Source organism: Nicotiana sylvestris, chromosome 11 (genome assembly GCF_000393655.2).
Source record: "Nicotiana sylvestris chromosome 11, ASM39365v2, whole genome shotgun sequence".
Lineage (NCBI taxonomy): Eukaryota > Viridiplantae > Streptophyta > Magnoliopsida > Solanales > Solanaceae > Nicotiana > Nicotiana sylvestris.
In genome coordinates, this window is record NC_091067.1 from 1714572 (window position 1) to 1738268 (window position 23697).

At 36.4% G+C, this 23697-nt stretch overlaps 2 protein-coding genes across 2 annotated transcripts; one reads left to right on the top strand and one right to left on the bottom strand.

Annotated features, from left to right (window-relative positions):
* Positions 1-1589: 1589 nt before the first annotated feature.
* LOC138882219 (uncharacterized) lies at positions 1590-3008 on the bottom strand. The gene is made up of 4 exons (XM_070162716.1): positions 2676-3008; positions 2336-2420; positions 1901-2071; positions 1590-1672 (listed from the first exon to the last, which is right to left on the bottom strand). Exons 1-4 carry the CDS (start codon positions 3006-3008, stop codon positions 1590-1592), a joined length of 672 nt encoding a protein of 223 aa, XP_070018817.1.
* Positions 3009-4943: 1935 nt separating this feature from the next.
* On the top strand, positions 4944-6728 carry LOC104247484 (aldehyde oxidase GLOX). The gene has a single exon (XM_009803512.2). The coding sequence runs from the start codon at positions 5005-5007 to the stop codon at positions 6685-6687; it is 1683 nt and encodes a 560-aa protein (XP_009801814.1). The 5' UTR covers positions 4944-5004; the 3' UTR covers positions 6688-6728.
* The last annotated feature ends 16969 nt before the right edge of the window (positions 6729-23697 follow it).

The following is a 23697-nucleotide window of genomic DNA, read 5'->3' on the forward strand; positions in this document are numbered from 1 at the left end:
CGCGGGGCTTGCTTTAATCCATATAAAGCTTTCTTCAACCGCAACACTTTATCTTCATAGTTTTTGACCACGAAGCCCAATGGTTGTTCAACATAGACTTCTTCTTCAAGATAGTCATTCAAGAAGGCTGACTTGACATCTAGTTGATGTATCTTCCACTTTATTTGTGCCGCCAAAATGATCAGCAAACGAATCGTCTCCATGCGGGCAACAGGTGCATAGATTTCTTCATAGTCAATGCCTTGCCTTTGCTTGTAGCCTTTAACCACAAGTCGTGCCTTGTATTTCTCCACATCTCCATCAGCATTCTTCTTTATTTTGTATACCCATTTCACTCCAATTGCTCGATGACCCTTAGGAAGAGTTGTTAACTCCCAAGTGTTGTTCTTCTCTATTGACTTGATCTCCTCCTCCATGGCTTGTCTCCATCTTTTGTTTGTAACAGCTTCATCAAAGTTCATTGGTTCACTGTCAGCAAAGAGACAATATAAAAAATCAAAATTAGTAACTTCTTCAGTGTCATCATAGATCTTTTGAATGCTCCTTGTCCTTTGCGGCTGTTCATTTGAACTTTCTTGAGAAGAGGGAGATGCAACATTTGTTGGAGAAGAAGGTGGAGTTGTGTCCTGCACAGGTTCCACGGTCTCCGGTTCTTCTTCATCACCAAAGTATGGAAGAAAATCATATGAAGTTTCTTCCTCAGCTTCCCAATTCCATGCCAGTTCTTCATCAAATTCAACATCACGACTTATCACCACCTTACCGCTGCTTGGGTTGTATAGCTTGTAGCCTTTTGAACTCGTATCATAGCCAACAAACACATGCTTGACACTTCGATCGTCAAGCTTCTCTCTCCCTTGATGTGGCACATGAGCATAGGCTATGCTCCCAAAGATTCTCAAGTGCTTGACACTTGCCTTTCTTCCACTCCATGCTTCTTGATGGGTTTGATCTCTAACATTTCTTGTTGGAGACCTGTTATTCAAATAAACTGCACAAGAAACAGCTTCGGCCCAAAATTCCTTAGGCATACTTTTAGCTTTCAACATACATCTAGCCATATTAAGAATCGTTCGATTCTTTCTCTCTGCAACACCATTTTGTTGAGGTGAATAAGGTACCGTTAGAGGGCGACGAATTCCATGAAGTTGACATAAGTCATTAAATTCGTTTGAGGTGAATTCCCCTCCTCTATCGAACCTTAGAGCTTTAATTTCATAGCCACTTTCTTTCTCTACAAGTACTTTGAAATTTTTAAAAGCAGCAAAAGCTTCAGATTTTTGGTTCAAGAAATAAACCCAAGTCTTTCTACTAAAGTCATCAATGAAAAGCAGAAAATATTTTCTTTTACCAAAAGAAGATGGATTGATTGGTCCACACACATCAGTGTGGACAAGCTGGAGCGGCTTGGTTGATCTTGACATGGCCTCCTTTGGAAAACTCCTTCTTGCATGTTTCCCAAGAAGACAAGCTTCACACAATTGATTTGGATGGTTGATTGATGGTATCTCATGCACCATGTTCTTTTCCCCCATTGATTTGAGCGCTTCAAAATTTAAGTGCCCAAATCGCATGTGCCAACACCATGATTAATCTTGCACATTAGCCTTCAAACACTTTGCATCAATTGTTTTAAGATTCAGAGAAAACAATCTATTCTTTGCCATATGCACTTTAGCAATTAGAATTCCACTTGAATCTCTAAGCCAAAGATGCATATTTTTCATGTGGATGTCATATTCCTTTTCAAGAAGTTGGCCCAAACTTAAAATATTACTTTTTAATTTTGGCACATAATAAACATCTTGAATTAACTTGTGACTACCATCTTTACAGGAGATCAGAATCGTACCTATCCCTTCGATTTGAACTTTTGAGGTATCTCCAAAGGACACATTACCTCTCACTGTTTTATTGATCTCCACAAACTTCTCTTTGCACCCACACATATGATTGCTTGCTCCATTGTCCAAATACCACGAGCTGCAATCATCTCTATCTTCTTCCTTGAGTGCCATCAACAACGTTGACTCATTTTCTTCTTTCTTGTCATCAACAAGGTTAGCCTTTTCTTCAACATTGCTACAACATTCCCAAGAGTAATGGCCAAATTTATGACAATTATAACATTCAATTTTTGATTTGTCATACCTTTGTCCATTATTTTCTTGGTAGTATCCACGTCCTCTTCCTCCTCTTTGTCCACGACCACGACCTCTGAATGTTTGGTGGATTTTAACTTCATTGTTGAAGTTGTTACCATTACTTATTCCTCTTCCATGACCTCCTCGACCTCGGCCTCGTCCTCGTCCGTTTCCTCGATAGCTTGTTTCACCTCCATAATCCTTGAAGGATGCCTGAGTTTTAAGAAGTTGCTCCAATGGCACTTCTTGTCTCCTTTTGATCTTTTCTTCGTGGGCCTGTAAAGAACCTTCCAATTGCTCCACCATCATAGAGTCTAAATCTTTAGACTCCTCAATAGCACACACCACAAAATCAAATTTAGGTGTTAAAGTGCGAAGGATCTTTTCTACCACACGGACATCTTCTATGTCCTCCCCGTATCTTCTTAGTTGATTTACGACAGCCTTCACTTTTGAAAAATAATCCGAGATGCATTCGGATTCTTTCATTTTTAAAGCTTCAAAATCAGCCCTTAGAGTTTGAAGTTTTACCTTTTTCACCTTGTCAACTCCTTGAAGAGAATTTTGTAAAATCCTCCAAGCTTGCTTTGAGGTGGTAGCATCTGTCACCTTCTCAAACATGGCATCATCCAAACATTGGTGGATGAGCGTGAGGGCTTGTTGATCCTTCTTCCTTGTCTTTGCCAAGACTTCTTTTTCAGTTTGAGGCAGAGCTTCCTCATTATCTGGTTTTGCATACCCTCTGTCTACAATTTCCCACACATCCTGGGAGCCAAGAATGGCTTTCATACGTAGAAACCATTTCTCATAATTATCTTTTGGGAGACGGGGGTACTGAAAAGATAGCGGACCATTATTTGTCATGGCTCTGATACCACGTTATTGGGATAAAATAAATAATCCCGCCCAGGAATAATATCTACAACAAATAATAATAACACAAGAGAGTAACAATGACACCAAATATTTTAGTGGGATAAAGTACAATATCCGAGTGTAGCAATATTACCACTATAATATTACAACTCAGTAGTGTCAAGAGACTACTACAACTTTGAAAGAAATAACACTCTTTATATAAAACCCCTCACTACAATATTAGTACCACTCACTAGTTATCTCACAGACAACAATCTGTGGATTACTCTCTCTAACTTCTATTGTTTCTCTCTTATTTTGGTGTGTATTAAAGGAGAAATAAAGCCTGCTATTTATAGGCACATTTTCACCAACCAAACCAATTTGATTGGTTAATCAATGCGCAAATTCCAGCAGCCCAATCTTGAAAAATCTGAAGTTTTTTTTTCTTCCGTCCATCACTCCTCTTCCTTTTATTTAATGTAGTAGGTGAGTCAATCACTCCTCTTTGAGCGCAGGGTACCCAGGTGAGTTGGGAGTGGGCCCGAGAGGCCGTTGCTTGTGTGTGGTGAGTTGGGAGTGAGCCCGAGGGGCTGATGTTGTGTGCTGGTGAGTTGGGAGTGAGCCCGAGGGGCTGATACTATACTGAGATTTACATATTGAGCCCGAGGGGCAAGCTTTTGATTTATCCTTACTGTGGAAATTATTTGTCTTTACTGTTTTAAAAGAAGAATTATCTGATACTCACTGTTTTACTATATAACTGAATAGCGCTATATTGTGCCGTTATGAGATTTCATGTTTTCAGTCGTTATTTATTTTTATTACTCACTGGGTCGGAGTACTCACATTACTCCCTACACCATGTGTGCAGATACAGGCAGAGCTGAGTTCGCTCCTGAGCGCTGATTCTTTCCAGGCCAGGCGGTGACTAGGAGTAACGAGGTAGTTGTTGACGTCCGCAGCCCCGTTTTCTCCCTTATCTTTGTTATTTATGATAATTCCATACTTTGTAAAATATTAGTAAACTCTATAGTAGCTCATGACTTGTTACACCCCGATTTCGGGCTGAGTTGGGATGGTTTTCCTTGTTTTATCACGTTTATTTCGTATTTAAAATTATATTACCCATGATTTAGACTTATTCCTGCTAAGTAATTATAAAGAGATGTACTGTTTTGTTGATTGGTTGGCCTTGTCCTCACGAGAGGCGCCATCACGACCGGGTTGGGATTTTGGGTCGTGACAATCCGCCCCTCGGGCTCACTCCCAACTCACCACACACAAGCAACGGCCTCTCGGGCCCACTCCCAACTCACCTGGGTACCCTGCGCTCACTAGGGGTGTGTACAGACTCCGGAGGGTCTCCTACAGCGCAAGCGCAATATCAATAGGCCTGAAAGCCTTCACACATCACACACGTGGCCTGAAAGCCTCCTCATATAACACTCGAGGTCCCTAGTTTTTAGTCAAATCTTCGTATCCGTATCCCTACCTGGATTCATATTCCCGAATCTTAAAATTTAGATAATGGCGGATCTGACCTCTAGATTCGCACCCGTATCCGAAACCCGCACTCGTATCTCAACCTGGATTCGTACCCCGAATCTTGAAATTTGGATCATGAAGAATCCGACCTCCACACCCATACCAGAAACCCGCACCCGAGTCCAAACAACTTAGGTAGTTAGGTAGGTAGTGCTTGTATCAGCTGGACTAAATTCTGGCAGCCCTAACATTCTGGACACATGAACAAACAGAATCCACTTCTCGTGCCAATGAAAAGCATTCGTTTTCTTTGAATTCTACTGCAATTCAGCTTGAATTCATTCTGATCTCACAACTAAAACTGAAGAATGAAAGCTATCAATACTTGCTTTGAATTTATATATAAATATATGGACACTAACTATTCAACTCCTAAACTCTATCAAACTCAGACCAATAACGAACAAAACCAAGAATATAATCCTACTACAACTTTCTGCTTTCTTTCTACCTTATGGACAATGAAACCATCATTTTCCTCTTATTGGTAATGTTTATCAGTCTTCAATCTCTAGTAGCTTCTCAGATGCTGGTTTCTCGTAGCGGAATCCAAGGCGAATGGCGGCTGTTGCATGAAAGTATCGGCGTATCAGCCATGCACATGCAACTCCTACGTAATAACAAGGTAGTTATCTTTGATCGGACAGATTTTGGCCGTTCTAACCTCTCGCTTCCAGGGGGCCGTTGTCGCTATGATTCCCATGACTTGGTCATAAGCGAAGACTGCTCTGCTCACTCCGTCTTATACGACGTTGGGAGCAACACTTTCCGTCCATTAATGGTCCAAACGGATACATGGTGCTCGTCTGGTGCGGTCCTCCCTGATGGAACATTAGTCCAAACAGGGGGATACAATGACGGGGACCATATTATCCGTACTTTAGCGCCTTGCACAGGCAAAAACTGTGATTGGGTAGAGCTTCCTAGAACTTTAATTCAGCGAAGATGGTATTCAACTGACCACATTCTTCCTGATGCACGAATAATCGTGATCGGGGGAAGAAACCAGCATAACTACGAATTCTACCCGAAAAATTCCAGAGACGATCCCTCTTCCTTTTCCGCGTTCTGGTTACAATTCCTTAGTGATACCCGAGATGGAGATAATGAGAACAACTTATATCCATTTGTGTTCTTATTACCAGATGGAAACCTTTTCATTTTCGCGAATACAAGAACTATAATTCTTGATTACAAGAAACATGAGGTAGTGAGGGAATTGCCTTCAATTCCTGGTAATGAACCTAGGAACTACCCGAGCACTGGCTCAGCAGTCTTACTTCCTCTAGACGAAAATCGTCCTATGCAAGCTGAAATCATGGTTTGTGGAGGAGCACCTCGTCGTGCATTTGGACTTACAGATTATGGCGTTTACATGACCGCTCTTTCTAGTTGTGGACGGATCACTATAAGCGATGATCATGTTAGCGACAGTAGCTGGAAAATGGAGCAAATGCCAACGCCACGAGTCATGAGTGACATGCTAATACTACCCAGTGGTGATATTATACTCATAAATGGTGCAGCAAGAGGGACAGCAGGTTGGGAAAATGCACGAAATCCTGTCACCAGACCGATGATTTACAGGCCAAACAGGGCGGAAAACAACAGGTTTTCAGTCATGGAAGCATCAACAAGACCGCGACTTTACCATTCCACAGCCATTTTACTGACCGATGGACGAGTTCTTGTTGGAGGAAGCAATCCACATAAATTCTACAATTTTACTGGTGTGGATTTCCCAACTGACTTAAGCTTAGAATCCTTCTCTCCACCATACTTGGCGCCTGAATACGCGCCTCTAAAACCAACCGTTCTATCCATTGATGATATCTTGATGTACAAACAACCATTTTCTGTGACTTTCACAGTGCCTAAGTTCCTGAAAATGGGGATTGTTTCAGTCAGGATCGTCGCGCCTTCATTCACTACGCATTCTTTTTCGATGAATCAAAGAATGGTGGTGTTGAAAAGGGTTGCAATTTCTACTGTCTCTGATAATACATATAGATTTATAGCATTTGGTCCATCAACTAAAGAGATTGCGCCACCAGGGTACTATATGCTCTTTGTAGTACATGCTGGCATACCTAGCTCTGGTGTATGGGTGAAAATTCATGATATTTCTCTGTATTAGATTTTGTAACTTGACATAAAATAACAGGTAGCTCTTTTGTTAGTCAATGTGTTGTGTGCAAATTGATTCGGACATCACAAATATTAAAAACAAGGTCAAATACATTAACGGTCCCCTAAACTTGTCAAAAAAATTCATATTGAACACCTTATGCTAGTAAAATGTGTGCGAAATTCAAAAATAGCCAGATTTACAAGTGGTCATTGAATAATAGCCACGGTTTCAAAAGTAATCGAAATTTAGCCACTTTTCATGTAAAGAAAAATCTGAAAGAAAACACTGTTCAAAATCCGGAAAATATTAACTCTAGAGTACATTATTTGGAGTTCCAGCATAATATACTGGAGTTTCAGTATAATATACTGGTCCAGTATAATATGCTGGAAGTTCATACACAGGTGCTCCGATCTCCAGTATACTATGCTGGAACTTTTCGCGCATTAGAGTTTCAGCATAATATGCTAGAAGTTCATACACAGGTACATCAATCTCCAGTATATTATGCTGGAACTTTACGTGTTGCAGCAAAATAGTGGCTATTTTTCAATGACTTTGCGAATGCTGGCTATTTTTCAATGACCAGTCCGAAAACTGGCTAGCCCGTGCTATTTTTACCTATAATTAAGCACGTCACTAACAATGAACTAGAAAACAAGACACATAACATATAATCACCTTGACATGGCAAAATAACAAATCAAAACGAGACATTTGGCCATAGATTTGAAGGAAATCTTTATGTGACAAGGAATCTCCTCCTAAAAGGACACAATCACACAAAGTTTATGTGAAGAAAACAGGGATAAATAATTCAACTCTTTAGACTGAATAATAGAATAATCCTTGTTATAGGATTGACTATTGTATACGGTCAAATTCGGGCTTGCCCATTCCGTGCGACTGATCAAGACTGGAGAGCGATAAGTCAAGGATCAGTCTCGTATTATATCGAACTATGGTGCAATGTTAGATTGCCGAGCTCTAGACCCTGAGATCGATTAAGATCGAGACTGACCAAAATCGAGACCGAATAAGATGGAAATCAAGGGAAGCTTATTGAGTCGAATAACATAAAGATGAAATATCTGCAATCCAGTAAGGATCACGGCGCGAAACCCGGCACGTATCAAGAAAATGCTGATTAATTAGTCAATCATGGAATTTCTTACTGTATTCAGAATTATATCAAGAGTAAGATTCCCCTACTATATAAAGGGGGTCTGATCATTTGTAAACGGATCACATTTTATGCAATACAAAGTAATATACTACCTTTCTCTTAAGCTCTCAATACTCTGTTACTTTGTTCATATTTTCAAGTGAAATATTCGTTTGGTTCGAGGACGATCTAGCTTGAGGACCAAAACTATACATTTCCTTTGGTTTGCTTTTATTTCTATTTGCAGTCAATTTCAATATCAATTTACATATCTTCTTATTTTGTGCCAAGTTATATCACGTATTCTTAAAATCGCGTATAAATTCAATTATTATCCGTTTTTAGGGTAAACAACTATAATTAACAGTTACTGATGAGATATTAATGGAGTTTTAAAAAGCTGGTATGTGCATGCTTTTGCTGTTTGCCGTGGTATACCATTGTCAATTAAGTATATTTTGACAAGATTGTTGTGAAGAAATTTGTCAAATGAAAAGATTATATTTTCAGTTGGATATAAATACTTCTTATTGTCGCAGTTTCTTTAACATCTTTTTTGAAATTTTCTCTTTTGCACTAAACTTGTCAATGTTAAATCCATAAGCAAAGTATGAGCATATCTGGGCAGTTTTCTGCTGGATTACTCGTATTCTAGGCAGGAACCATGGAATTATTTGAAGGCTCCAAGCCCTTCAACTTTCAATTTATCACAATCAACTACTATATATAACAAAGCAAGATATGATTATCTGCAGGGGCGTATGCAGCCCTATAACACCGGGTTCAATTGAACACATAACTTTTGTCGCGGAGTACACATTTATATGTTAAAAATCACTAAAATCGCAATATAAATTATAGACGTGAACCCATATATTTAAGGATATAATGAGTTCAGTAGTAAGAATCTTAAAGGTTGAACGCATAGAGTTTAATTCCTGGATCCGCGTATGAGGTAGAAGCCGAGGGTCTCCTGGAAACAGCCTCTCTGCCTTTCGGAGTAGGGGTAAGGTCTACGTACATACTACCCTCCCCAGACCCCACTTGTGGGATTATACTGGGTCGTTGTTGTTGTTGTTGTTGTTGCGTATGAGGTAGAAGGGATACTTGCTGAAAATTCATTTTTCTTTTATAAGATTTACTGATCCATTTAAATAATATGAGTGTTACAATCTTTATGAACCCTCTAATTCTTCTTTCCAAGAGTAAATAAATAAATTCAATGGTCTTTGAACTTGATCTTAAATTCTATGCATTCTGATCCAAGGGCTTTAAACTTGATTTTGAACCTTTGTTTTGGTTTTTGAATTCTTAGAATGTGCCGTGATCTTCAAATACTTAGAATGCTTCTTGATCTTTGAATCCTTAGAAAAGATACTTGCCGCTTGTAGAAAAAACTATAATATTTGATCCACGAGGTCTTTTTTGTTTCTTGTTTGAATTTTGCTTTTACTTTAAGTCATGGGACCCCTATTTATAATCGTGGGAGAAAAGAGTTACGATGAGCGCAAACTCTTCTCCGTTAATTTGGTTAGTTGACTTGAATTATTGACCAATCCAATCAGATTGAAGCAATGACAAGGCAATATTTGATTGGCTACATATTACTTGTATACGTGGCACACTTCTATTGGTCTTTTTTTATTTGAGTTTACATGTCTTGTCATTTCGACACGTGACATGATCCTATTAGCTCTTTCGTTTGACTTAGTGTACCAAGTCATTTGACACGTGACACCAAACCGAACCTCTAGGATAAGACGACGCTTTGGACTTAATAAAGTGGGCTCATCATTTATATCTCAATCGAATGGGTTAGCCAATGCATTTGGGCCTATTCATTAAATTCATGGGAAATTACCAGCTATGTCCATTTATAAGTAGCTCATTACAAAAATTGGTCAATTGATAAAATATTACTAATATTAGCCAATTAGCTATTTGTAGCAAAAAAAAATATCAAATTTTTGATTTGTTTTGAGTGGGTGCTATTAGAATAGATTGGGCACAACTTAAGGAGTTTGAATCTCAGTTTTGGGATGATTTGGTGAAGTTTTGAGGTGGTTTGAATTGAAAATTCGAAGTAAAAACTGAACATGAAAAAAATGATATGTGTATCACACTGTGTATCACATATGTATCATATTTGTATCAATTATGTATCACATGTATACATATGTGTGAGATACATGCGTGATACATGTTTGATACATGTGTCGCAAAAGACTTTTTTGAACTCGATTTAATTACGAATTTTGATACAAAACCAGTCCAAATCACCTTCAATCTTCCTCAAATTTTGTATATTGACTTATCTATATATTTTCAATGAATTTCAACTATACCCATCGAAAAAGTTCCTTTTTTGTTTAGATTTTTGGAATATTGTATATATATTTTTATATTTCATCACCTTATTTTGCTACTTCATCCGTGAAATTTTCTTTCTGTCTTGTATCTAGTGTTGCTAATCACGCTTAAAAAAATGGAAGGTAATTTTTTCTTTGAGAGAAAGAACCCTATTATTTGGTTTTTCAATTTTTGTTGGCTAGTTTTAGTAAGTCTATGACTAATGGCTAGAGGTTGATAAGTTGAGATTTATTTGGGACATTTGTGTAAGTTTCCTAAATCCATATGTATTAGACTTAAATAAGACCAAAACTAGATATTTAATTAATCTAATTATTTAAGTCCAAATAAGACCAAAACTAGATAGTTTGACCCTTATGCTCTATTTCGAAGGATTAACCATCTTGCTTTTTAACCTGCAACAGTAAAAGAAATTTGTCTTTGAATTTGCTATGCAAGTGTTTAATTTCATGGCTGCAACAGGTTGTACCTCTCATTTGCATTGTCAGACGTCGATAGTTGAACATAGTTAAAGAACTTCCTCACATCCTTTGAATCCATGATGTACCTGTAGGCATATAAATTTTGTTAAAATTAAATTCATAAAAAAAAATTGGGTTATATTTTAAATTCAAGATATATTGGTCCAAATAAATATTATGGGCTAATATAGTTGGATTAATTATATAAATCCAATATATATGGATTAAATAAATAAGTCTTAATCCATTGGGCTAGCCCATTTAATTGGGCTAAAGTGATGAGTCCACTTCATTAGGCCCAAGATGGCAACTTCCTAGAGGCTCAATGCCACGCGTGAAATGACGTGGCACGCCAAGTCAAACGGAAGAGCCAGTAAGATTATGCCACATGTCAAAATGACAAGGCAAGCCAAATCAAATTAAAGGACCAATGAAACCGCGCCACATGTGCAAGTGACATGTTCTGACCAATCAAATGCGGTCTTGGTACACTTCAATTTGATTGGTTGGAAAGAGTGTTCTTATCATAACTTTTTCCTCCTACAACTATAAATAGAGGTCTTCATAACTCAGAAAAGACACCAGAAGTTATAACAAGAAGCAAGAGAGAGCTCGTGGATCAAACGCCGTAAATTTCTCTACAAGTTTCAAGCTTCAAGAAATCAAGTTCAAGTTCAAGAACGGAGAACAAATCAAGTTCAAGAACAAAGAACAAATCAAGTTCAAGATCAAGAACGAAGAACAAATCAACATTCAAGGAGTACGAGTTCAAATCAAAATTCGTGCTAATTGAATTAAGATCATCGTTCGTGGCAGCAACTACATATTCAAGATCAAGCTCAAAGGCCCTTGAATTTATTTACTGTTGGAAAGAAGAATCAGAGGATTCATAGAGACTGTAACACTCAAATATTTGAAATAAAATACTACGATTGTTGCAATATTTTCTTGATTTTATTTTCTCGACGCAAATTTATTGTCTACAAATTCTGGCACGCCCAGTGGAACAATCTCTACCTCTCATCTCAACTTTTCGATCACAAAAGTTCAAGAACATCGAAATGACTTCAAAGAAAATCAACTCCAGTTCAACTTCCACCAAGGCTGCTAATTCCAGGTTCTATGCTGATGTGGAAAACATACTCGAAGTTACCTTTGAAAGCTTTAGACCAGTTACGAGGAGCAAAGCAAGCTCGTTAGGACAACAAGCACCCCGAAGATGCAAGGCTTGTCAATTCCATGCGAATTTTATTCATCAACCTCCTGTAGTGTTGCACCCGACAGTTGCATCCTGGCCATTTGACGCTTGGGGATTGGATGTTGCTGGACCATGCCAAAGTCCTCTGGTGGGCACCTATACATCTTGGCTGCAACTGACTACTTCTCAAAATGGTTTGAAGCTATTGCTCTTAAGTAAGTAAAAAAGAAAAATGTTGCAAGTTTCATCCGAGTAAACATTATCTATCGCTTTGGCATTCCTCATTACATAATAACGGACAATGGCAAGTTGTTCGACAATAGGTTGATGAACAAGATTTGTGAACTCTTTGGCTTCAAGAAATGTAACTCTTCTACGTACAGTGCTGCAGCCAATGGTCTAGCCGAGGCATTCAATAAGACTTTATGCAACTTGTTAAAGAAAGTCGTCTCCAAATCCAAACGAGATTGGAATGATCTTATGGAGGAAGCTCTGTGGGCATATAGGACAACTCACCACACGCCAACATAAGCTACCCCTTATGCACTCGTTTATGGAGTTGAAGTTGTCTTACCACTCGAGCGTCAAATACCTTCATTACGATTAGCTATTCAAGAAGGCATCACTGATGAAGAAAATGCTCGACTTCGATTAGCAGAGTTGGAGGCTCTTGATGAGAAAAGGTTGGAAGCTCAACAGAGTCTTGAATGTTATCAAGCTAGAATGTCTCGCGCCTTCAATAAAAGAGTTCGCCCAAGATCCTTTTAGGTAGGAGATCAAGTCCTTGCCATAAAAAGACCCATTATTACTTCCCATAACCTGTAGGGAAGTTCACTTCAAAATAGGATGGGCCATATGTCGTGCTAAAAGCTTATTCAAGTGGGGCTTATAAGTTGGTTGATGCAGATAGCATGAGAATCGGCCCTATCAATGGCAAGTTTTTGAAGAAGTATTATCCTTAAAGTTGCAAAGCTCCTTGATGCATGAGCCTAAACTGAATGTTCCTATACTCCTGGCCCGCAAGAGTATAAATTGTGTACGACCCAAAAAAATTCTACCCATTCTGAACTACGATATGACTTGATCCTCTTCACCGAGGTACGTAGGAAACTTAGAGTTTCATTCTGAGTTCAGTCGCATAAGTTCAAAAGATATATAATCCCCCTATCGTTGTTCGAATGAAGTACGATGGAATGTAATCCATTCAATTGGCACTTGAAAATAGAGCTGAGATACCATTATTCTGTTAAACTTTGGATCCCATTTGATTTAAAAGGGGCCAAACTGCTAGGGTAAATTGGTGTCTTCAATAAAATGATTAATATATTTTAGGAGGCTGCCAAGCATTTGCATTGAAGTCCGGGGATTCGCTATGCCTTCACGACATTTCAAGTTCAATGAGACTTGAATCCAAGATACTTGATGAGAACAAAGCTCTTGAATTTCAATTTCTAACAATTAAAAAGGTCTTACAATATCGAGGCTTCCACACCAAGATACAAAATTTTGGTGAAGTCGCGCTAATTTAGAACTATCGGCATATCAGAAACCGAAGTAGACTTCGAACTATCATCTGAAACTATCCTTAAGGCATTAAATTTTACATGTTCTGTATGTTTTAGATTTTGAAGTTTATTTTCTAAGAAATCAAGTGGTTTGTGATTTCGACGTTCCTACTTTAAGATACAAAACCTTTGGCGAAGTCGCTCAAATCTGAAATTGTCGGTGTGCCAGAATTTAGTATTGGCATTGAAATATTATCTAAATGTATCCTTAAGGCATTAAATCTTTCATTTTAGATATGTTATAGATTTGGAAGTTAATTTTCTAGTAGATCAAACGGTTCATGATTTCGACGTTTCTACAGTAAGATACAAAAGTTTTGGTGAAGTCATGCAAATCTGAAACCGTCGTCGTATCAGAATTTAATATTGATTTCGGACTATTATCTGAAACTATCATCAAGGCATTACATTTTGTATTTTGGATAGTTATATATTTGCAATTTAAGTTTTCAAAAAATCAAACGGTTTGTGATTTTGACTTTTCTACACCAAGATATGATTTTTTGGTGAGACTGCGCAAATCTAAAATTTTCAACGTGGTAGAATCTAAAGTTGGTTTCAAAAATATTATCTGGGGCAATTCTGAAGGTGTTTGATTTAAATTTTGGATATATTTAGATATTGAAGTCTAATTTTCGAGAAATCAAACGGTTTATTAGTTGGACTCTCCCACGATAAAATATGAATCTTTTGTTACAAGCACGTAAAGCTGAAAATTATGCGACTAAGATAAAAGTCGGACAATGTAAAGCAAAAGAGAAGCTGAAATATTTAAGCCTTCGAAGTCTCCAAGTTGAAATCTTCAAATCCGTTGGTCTTCACGTTCGTCACTCTTCAAGTTGAAATATTTAAGCCCTCCAAGTCTCCAAGTTGAAGTCTGCAATGTCCGCCAAATCTTCAAAGTTTTCCAATTGTTCAAGTCGACGTCATCAAGTCCATGAAGTCTTCGAGTTGAAGCTTTATAACTTTCCAATCTTAAGGTGGACATATAAGTCCCTTTGCACCTTAAATTGGCTTCTTCGTGGGTTTGTCCTTAAAAGGAAACTATAACTTTCCAATCTTAAGATGGACATATACCCCTTTGCACCTTAAGTTGGCATCTTCGTGGGTTTGTCCTTAAAATGAACTATAACCTTCCAATCTTAAGGTGGACATATGAGTCCCTTTGCACCTTAAGTTGGCCTCTTCGATAGTCGGGTCATTTTGAGAGTAATCTCTCCGGTAGTCGAGCCGCATTGAGAGTAACCTCTCTGATAGTCGGATTATTTTGAGAGTAATCTCTCCGGTAGTCAAGCCGCGTTGAGAGTAATCTCTCCGGTAGTCGGGCCACATTGAGAGTAATCTCTCCGGTAGTTGGGCCACATTAAAAGTAATCTCCGGGTCATTTTGAGAGTAATCTCTCTGGTAGTAGGGCCATATTGAGAGTAATCTCTTTGGTAGTCGGGCCACATTGAGAGTAATCTCTCCGGTAGTCAGGTCATGAGAGTAATCTCTCTAATATTCGGGCAGGGATGAGTACTTATCCCCTTACACCCTAAGATTGTCTTCTTCATGCATAGATCATCTGGTTAAACAAGAACAGATCCTTCTTGTTTCACCTACCAAAAAAAAGGGACAATAGAATAAAGAAAGCACAAGAAAATAAGAAAAAATTACCTTCGCGTTAATGTTTCCAAGTCGTCAAAAGTAGACTCAAAGTGATTTGCAAACGCTCAAAGTAAAATTAATAGAATAAAGAGTATCGAATTTATAGAAGCCATAAGGCAGTTCTTGGAGGTGAATTGCTGGTGTGGAATTGTGTATTTTGCACTCCAGATAGAATTCGACTACTGTGTTACTTCATAATAGGATTGGTCTCGTCTCGGAATTGAAATGATTGGCGGCTGCTACAATTGTTTTTCATATAGGATTTGACTATGTGTCTTCTACGAGAGATTGGTTCAATTATGGTGACAACACTCCAAAAGCGACTCAAATTGTCTGTAGGAGTTTGTGAACAATATGGAGGTAAAAGCTTACCTGCACCGGGTGTTTACACCAAATCAATAGATATATGACATGTGTCTTGTATATGGACTTCAATCATTTAACCATAGTAAATTTTATGCATTCTCATCTAATTAAATTAATTAACTATAGTGAATAATATAATTTGATATAAACATCTGGTGTGGGTAGTATTTACCGAATATGAAATTATGTTTAATTATTACACTAAGACAAAGGTTCCTTTCCCAATAGGGAATGTAGGGATCACTGGCGTCTACGATTTCATGTGGAAATAATTTCAATGGTTTTGCCATTCAAAGCAAGTTGTCATTATGTTGCTTAGGTAATTAACTGGGTGTATATGTAACAAATTGCATGGATAAGCCTTTGTGCTCTAAACTAGCCTAAGCCATATTTGATAGTCCGCCAATACTTCATTTCCCGTTTTCGGTTTTGACAAGTCTACACTTCAACAAGTTTTGAAATAGGGGCATTTGTAGGTATATAAATTTTATTAAAATTAAATCCATAAAAAAATTTGGGTTATATTTTAAATTCAAGATATATTGGTCCAAATAACTATTATGGGCTAATATAATTGAATTAATTATATAAATTCAATATATATGGATTAAATAAATAAGTTTTAATCCATTGGGTTAGCTCATTTAATTGGGCTCCAGTGATGGGCCCACTTCATTAGGCCCAAGATGACATCTTCCTAGAGGCCCAATGCCACGCGTGAAATGACTTGGCATGCCAAGTCAAATGGAAGAGCCAATAAAATCATGCCACGTGTCAAAATGACAAGGCATGCCAAGTCAATTAAAGGGCTAATGAAACCGTGCCACATGTGCAAGTGACGTATTCTGGCCAATCAAATGCGGTCATGTCACACTTCAATTTTATTGGTCGGAAAGAGCTTGGTCTTATCATAACTCCTCCCTCTCACAATTATAAATAGGGATCTTCATAACTCAGAAAAGACACCAGAAGTTATAACAAGAAGCAAGAGAGAGCTCGTGGATCAAATGCCGCAAATTTCTCTACAAGTTTCCAGCTTCAAGAAATCAAGTTCAAGTTCAAGAACGGAGAACAAATCAAGTTCAAGAACAAAGAACAAATCAAGTTCAAGATCAAGAACGAAGAACAAATCAACATTCAAGGAGTACGAGTTCAAATCAAAATTCGTGCTAATTGAATTCAAGATCATCGTTCGTGGCAGCAACTACATATTCAAGATCAAGCTCAAAGTCCCTTGAATTTATTTACTGTTGGAAAGAAGAATCAGAGGATTCATAGAGATTGTAACACTCAAATATTTGAAATAAAATACTACGATTGTTGCAATATTTTTCTGTCTTGATTTTATTTTCTCGACGCAAATTTATTGTCTACAGTACCTTGCAACATTCTGGTGTTCAAAGCATCTCTTTAGCAAAAGCAGAATACATAATAAGATAACTTGTTGGTATTATTCCTCCTTAGGCGTTACTCTAATTTGATAATGCAAAGAATAAAGAGCACTTCTAATCTACAACTAATCCGTGGTTAATTGTCATACCTCTCCACCATTATTTGTTGTAACATTTCTAGATTTTATGTATATGCAGATTGGGAGAATGAAGTTACTACTTCATAAATGGTTCACATTCACTCATATGACGATTTCTTAACTTTTGTGACTTCGTTTGTGAAAAGATACAAACTTTTCATAAGGTTTGAAGTTACCGTCTTTATGACAATTTTATCATTAAAACAAAAGTAATGTTACATAACATAACTCCCATTTGGCTTCTTACGGTTTTCTAATGGAAGAAAACGTAGGTGATTTGTCTATATAAATATCATCATTTGTGAGCTAAATACCTACCAAAAAAAATATTTATTCCATCATCCTCTCAAAAGACTATTCTTCTTATTATCCTGGAAGACTATTATTCTTCCTATTTTTCTGGGTAATTCTTTTTCTACAAACTCCAAACTTCCAGCCACGAGTACACGTGTTTGGGAGTACTGTGGAATCTTGGAGAGCAACCGATCTTAACGATTTGCACCCAGTCGGACCGAAATTGCTTTCAAGGCAGTGGCTTGCCACGATACAGTATTTATTCGATAAATTATTTCTATTCTCTTATTATTCTTGGTTAATATTATCAATTATTTTTCTAACAATTTGAAAGCGATTTCGTATATAAATTGACTAATGGCGACCACTTTGAACAAAACACTTCCTGATCTGTCAAAGCTTAAGCCTTTAGATGGCAACAATTATAAGCGTTGGTCCCACAAACTTTTAATTTTTTTTGAACAATTAGAAGTTGATTACATTTTATTTAATGAACCTCCTGTTGATGTTGTTTCCAATACTACTGATGTTGCTAATAGTTCTAATATAATTTCTACTGTTGCTGTTGATGATGCTGCTAAAAAGAAATTTAAAAAGGATAATAAAACTGTTCGAGGGCATCTGTTTAACCATATGACTAATACTCTCTTTGATTTGTTTATAAATTATAAATCTTCTAAAGTCATATGGGACAGTCTGGAGAAGACATATGGTGTGAATGATGTGGGGGAAAAAGTATGTAGTTGGAAAGTGGATCAAGTTTCATATGGTTAATGATAAGCCAATCATGGAGCAGGTTCACAATTATGAGAATTTGACTGCTAATGTTCTGAAGGAAGGCATGGAGATGTGTGAGATTCTTCATGCTAATGTTCTGCTTGAAAATTTTCCACCTTCCTAGAGTAATTACAGGAATTAACTAAAATACAAGAAGAAAAACTTTACTCATCAAGAATTGATCAGTCACATGAGGACTGAGGAAGCAAATCGTTTCAAAGACGAGGAGGTAGAACGACTTAAGGATAAGATGAAATTTCTCTCTCTTAATTCTTCTAAAGCTAACCTTGTAGAATCTGCTAGTACTTTTGTAAAATACAGGTTTAAAGGTAAACAGAAGAAAGTATATGTAAAGAAGCAGGATTACTTCAATAAACCGGAGGGCTAAATCCAAAAGTCTAAAGGACCTTGCTATGTCTGTGGAAAAAATGATCACAAGGCTTTCCAGTGCATCCAAAAACAAGGACAAAGCTCGAAACAGGGAGAAAAAACTCCAGCCCAAGCTAACCTTACTGAAAGTGATGATATGATTGATGTTGTGGTCGTTGAGGCAAATATGGTGGCTAATAAGACTGATTGGATACTGGACATGGGCGCTTCAAGGGACCTCTGCGCCAACAAGGAGTTGTTCCATGACTTTGAGGAGTCTACCGATGGCGAGTGTGTTTACATGGGTAAAGGAAAAGTTCTTCTTAAGTTAACTTCTGGAAAAAGCCTTGAACAATGTTCTGTACGTTCCCTCCATTCGTCAAAACTTAGTTTCTAGTAAGCAGGCCTTAAACTTGATTTTTAATCTTTAAAATTATTATTTCTCATGGAGGAGACATTGTTGGGAAGGGTTACCTCAATAGAGGTTTATTTGTACTGAACATTGTTCAAGAAATTACTAGTAATGCAAGTACTTCTAATTCTGCTTATATTGTTGAGTCTATTGATTTATGGCATGGTAGGCTAGGTCAAATTAATATTGCTTCTATAAAAAGACTTAGAAAAATGGAATTAATTCATGCGATTAATGTTGATAATTTTTCTAAGTGTCCTGTTTGTGTAGACGAAAAATATACCAAAAAGCCTTTTAAAAATATAGCTAGTAGAAAGATAAAATTGCTTGAACTAGTGCATTCAGACTCAGCTGATTTTAAGAACTCTGTTAGTAAGGGTGGAAAGAAATATTATATCACTTTTGTAGATGGTTTTGCCAGATACACTAAGGTATATCTTCTTAAGTCTAAGGATGAGGATGAAAGCATATTTTTAAAATACAAAGCAGAAGTAGAAAACCAATTAGATAGGAAAATCAAAAGACATAGATCTGATAGGGGTGGTGAATATAGTACCAATTAGACAGGAAAATCAAGAGATTTAGTGCTCCATATACTCCCCAAAAAAATGGTGTAGCTGAACGAAAGAATCGAACCCTTAAAGAATGATGAATTTTATGCTTTTGAGTTCAGGTTTATCTGACAAGATGTGGGAAAATCTGTCTTATCTGCATGTTATGTTCTTAATAGAGTTCCTCATAAGAATTTAGATAAAACTTCTTAAGAGTTATGGAAAGGATTTTCCCCTAACTTGAAATTTCTAAAAGTATGGGGGTGTTTGGCTAAGGTTGGTCTACCTGAACTTAAACAAGTAGCTGTAGGACCTAAGACTTTTGATGTCGTTTTTTTTTGTTATGCTCAAAATAGTGTTGCATATAGATTTCTATCTTTGAATGATCATTCATTTGTGAATCTAGAGATGTAGAATTTTTTGAGCATGTTTTTCCATTGAAATATAATGTTCCTACTGATGTGCCTAATAATGCTTCTACATCTATATCTGTTAATTCTCATATTGTGCCTTCTTCTAGTATTACTGCTAATGATCATGAAAATAAACTTAGAAGGAGTAAGAGACGTAGAATTGAAGCTAGCTTTGGTCCTGACTTTATCACTACTTTCTTGACTGAAAATATTGAGCTTGATCTTTTGAATTATGAATTAGTGTCTACCTATTTAATAGAAGAAGACCCAAAGACTTATGATGAAGCAATGAGGTCAATAGATGCTAATTTTTGGAAAGAGACCATTAAAAGTGAATTAGACTCTATAGTTTTTAATCACACTTGGGACTTGTCTGATTTGCCTAAAGGTTATAAACCCATAAGTAACAAGTGGATATTTAAGAAGGAATTGAGACCTGATGGTACAATTGAGAAATATAAGGCTAGACTTATTATGAGGGGATTTAACCAAAAGAAGGGCATTGATTACTTTGATACTTATTCTCCCGTAACTAAAATTTCAACTATTAGAACTCTTGTTGTCATAGCCGCTATCCATAATTTAGTGATACATCAAATGGATGTCAAAACGGCTTTTCTAAATAGTGATTTAGAGGAAGAGATCTATATGACTCAACCTGAGGGTTTTGTGCTCCAAGGACAAGAGAATAAAGTATGCAAATTGAGAAAGTCTTATATGGTCTTAAACAGGCACCTAAGAAATGGTATGAAAAGTTTAATAGCACACTAGTAGATAATGGGTTTGTTGTTAGTGCATTTGATACTTGTGTTTATTCCAAGATGGTAGGATCAGATTGTGTGATGATATGTCTATATGTAGATGACATGTTAATCTTTTGCCCTAATGTGGATATTGTAAATGAGACTAAGAATTTGTTATCTTCTAAATTTGAAATGAAAGATCTTGGAGAAGCAGATGTAATTTTAGGGATTAAAATCAAAAGAACTGCTACTGGTTTTTTTATTGTCTCAGTCTCATTATATTGAGAAAATGTCGAAAAGGTTTGATTGTTTTGATGTAGCTCCCGTGAGAACTCCTTATGATCCTAGCATACACTTGAGAAAGAATAAAGAACCTAGTGTTTCTCTAACTGAATATGCTAAGATAATTGGTAGTGTAATGTTGCAAATTATACACGGACTGATATTGCTTATGCTGTTAGTAGATTGAATAGATATACTCACAACCCCAGTAGTGAACACTCGAATGCTCTTCATCGTTTGCTAAGGTATTTGAGAGGTACTATGGATTGGTGTTTGCATTTTAATAAATTTTCTGCTATTTTAGAAGGATTTTGTGATAGAAATTGGGTTACTGACAATGATGAAGTTAGCTCCACTAGTGGTTATAAGTTTACTTTGGGTGCAGGTTCTATTTCGTGGAAATCTTCAGAACAGACTTGTATAGCACGTTCCACTATAGAATCTGAATTTATTGCTCTTGAGTTAGGAGGGCAAGAAGTTGAATGGCTGAGAAACTTATTGGCAGACGTGCCTTTGTGGGGAAGACAAACTTTACCAGTGTCTTTACATTGTGACTCATAAATGGCAATTGGAATTGCCAAAAATAGTGCGTATAATGGAAAAAGAAGACATATTCGCATTAGACATGGTGTGGTGAAACAATTATTAAAATATAGTGTTATTTCCTTGGAATATGTAAGGTTCGAAAGAAATTTGACGGGTCCTTTAACCAAGGGTTTGGCAAGAAGAGTTATCCTTGAAATATCGAGAGGGGTGGGGCTAAAGCCCATAGATTTAAGAAGTATGGTGAATACCCGTTCATGATCAAACGAAGCCATATGAGACTTCAATATGCACTATATTTTCTATCCCTATGATGTGTGGTAGTACTTTATAAGGTTGAGCCTATTTTGCTCTTAATGATTCTATATCCTTAAGATGGTCTATATATTGATAGACTTGATGGAATCACCTACGTGAGTGTAAAGGTGCGGTCGCCTTTTATGAAAGACTTGAGATGTCTTTTTAGAGCACTTATGAGACTCATAGTGTATGCATGACCATAAAAGCACTTTATTATTATCGCGGAATTTGCATAAAATTAAGGATATAGTATGTGTATTGGGGGTCTCAACTCATGTTCATTCACTTCAAGAGTACTTCACTTTGTGGATATTAGTCGTTGCCTCATTTCACTACGTGTCAATTCAAATCGAAAGATATTGACACTTAAGTACATGTTCCTTCCTTTTGTCTAGGAATTATTCTTATTCTTTATTTTTACATTAGTGGAGGATTGTTGGTATTATTCCTCTTAAGGTGTTACTCTAATTTGATAATGCAAAGAACAAAGAACACTTCAAATCTACAATTAATCTGTGGTTAATTGTCATACCTATCCATCATTATTTGTTGTAACATTTCTAGATTTTATGTATATGCAGATTGGGAGAATGAAGTTACTATTTCATAAATGGTTCACATTCATTCATATGATGGTTTTTTAACTTTTGTGACTTCGTTTGTGAAAAGATAAACTTTTCAGAAGGTTTGAAGTTACTGTCTTTATGACAATTTTATCATTAAACCAAAAGTAATGTTACATAACATTAACTCCCATTTGGCTTCTTACATTTTCTGATGGAAGAAAACGTAGGTGATTTGCCTATATAAACATCATCATTTGTGAGCAAACTCCAAACTTCCAGCCACGAGTGCACGTGTTTGGGAGTACTATGGAACCTTGGGGAGCAACCGGTCTTAACGATTTGTACTCAGTCGAACCGAAATTACTTTCAAGATAGTGACTTGCCATGACACAGTATTTATTCGATAAATTATTTCTATTCTCTTATTATTCTTGGTCAATATGACTATTTTTCTAACATAGCTCAATTAGATCTTGTTCTAATTAAACACCTATAATAGGCCTAAAATATATCAATATGATATGTTTCGTACTAACGTGGAAATATCTTAAGGGGTCGTTTGATAGGAGGTATTAGAAAAAATAATGCAAGCATTAGCTCTATGCATTACTAATACATTGTTTGGTATATTTTTTTAACATGTGTATAACTAATTCTTGTGTTAGTTATACCTCATACTTGGTATTATCCTATGTATAAATAATGCATAGAAAATTATGTCATTAGTAATACCAATGTCATTAATGCATGCATTAGTATGGTTAAAGATAAAATTATTCTTAAAGTCCCTTAAAGCTAGAAAATATGGAGGGCATTTTTGTAAACAACTATTTTTCTTAAAAATTATGCAATGCATTATAATTTTAATAGGAAAAATTTTACATAAGAACGACTGAACTCCCTACTTTTCAATTTTTATTGCCCATATTTCAATTTACAACCAAATAGCCCAAAACAATAGGCTAAGATTCAACATCCACTCCAATAGGTTCTAGAAATTATTATTTAATTTTTAAAAAAGATTTCTCAAGCTTTTAAGTTGATTCGAATCAGTAACTGTGACTCAAATATTAGTTCAACAAATCAAATCTATTTGGGTGGTAAAAATTAAATTTTTAACAAGCTTAAATATGTGGGTTTAAATTTTGAATTTGATTTTGTGAGAAATTTAGAGTGGGTATTATTTAGACTTGTTAAAAATAGTATAAGGAGGTTGTATATAAAATTTGAAGTCATTTAATAGAGATTTGGACTGGTTTTGAACAAGAATAGCAACTGAAAATCGTAGAAGAAGTTCGTCTACAGACGTTTGTATAAAGGTGTATAATAGTGTATAAGATGTGTTTATACACTATTATACAAGATTATACATAATTATATAAAAAAACTAATTTCGTCTTCTTCCTTGCGTCTTTTCTGAAATTTAATTCAAATCTTGTTCAAAACTACTCCAAATCACTTCA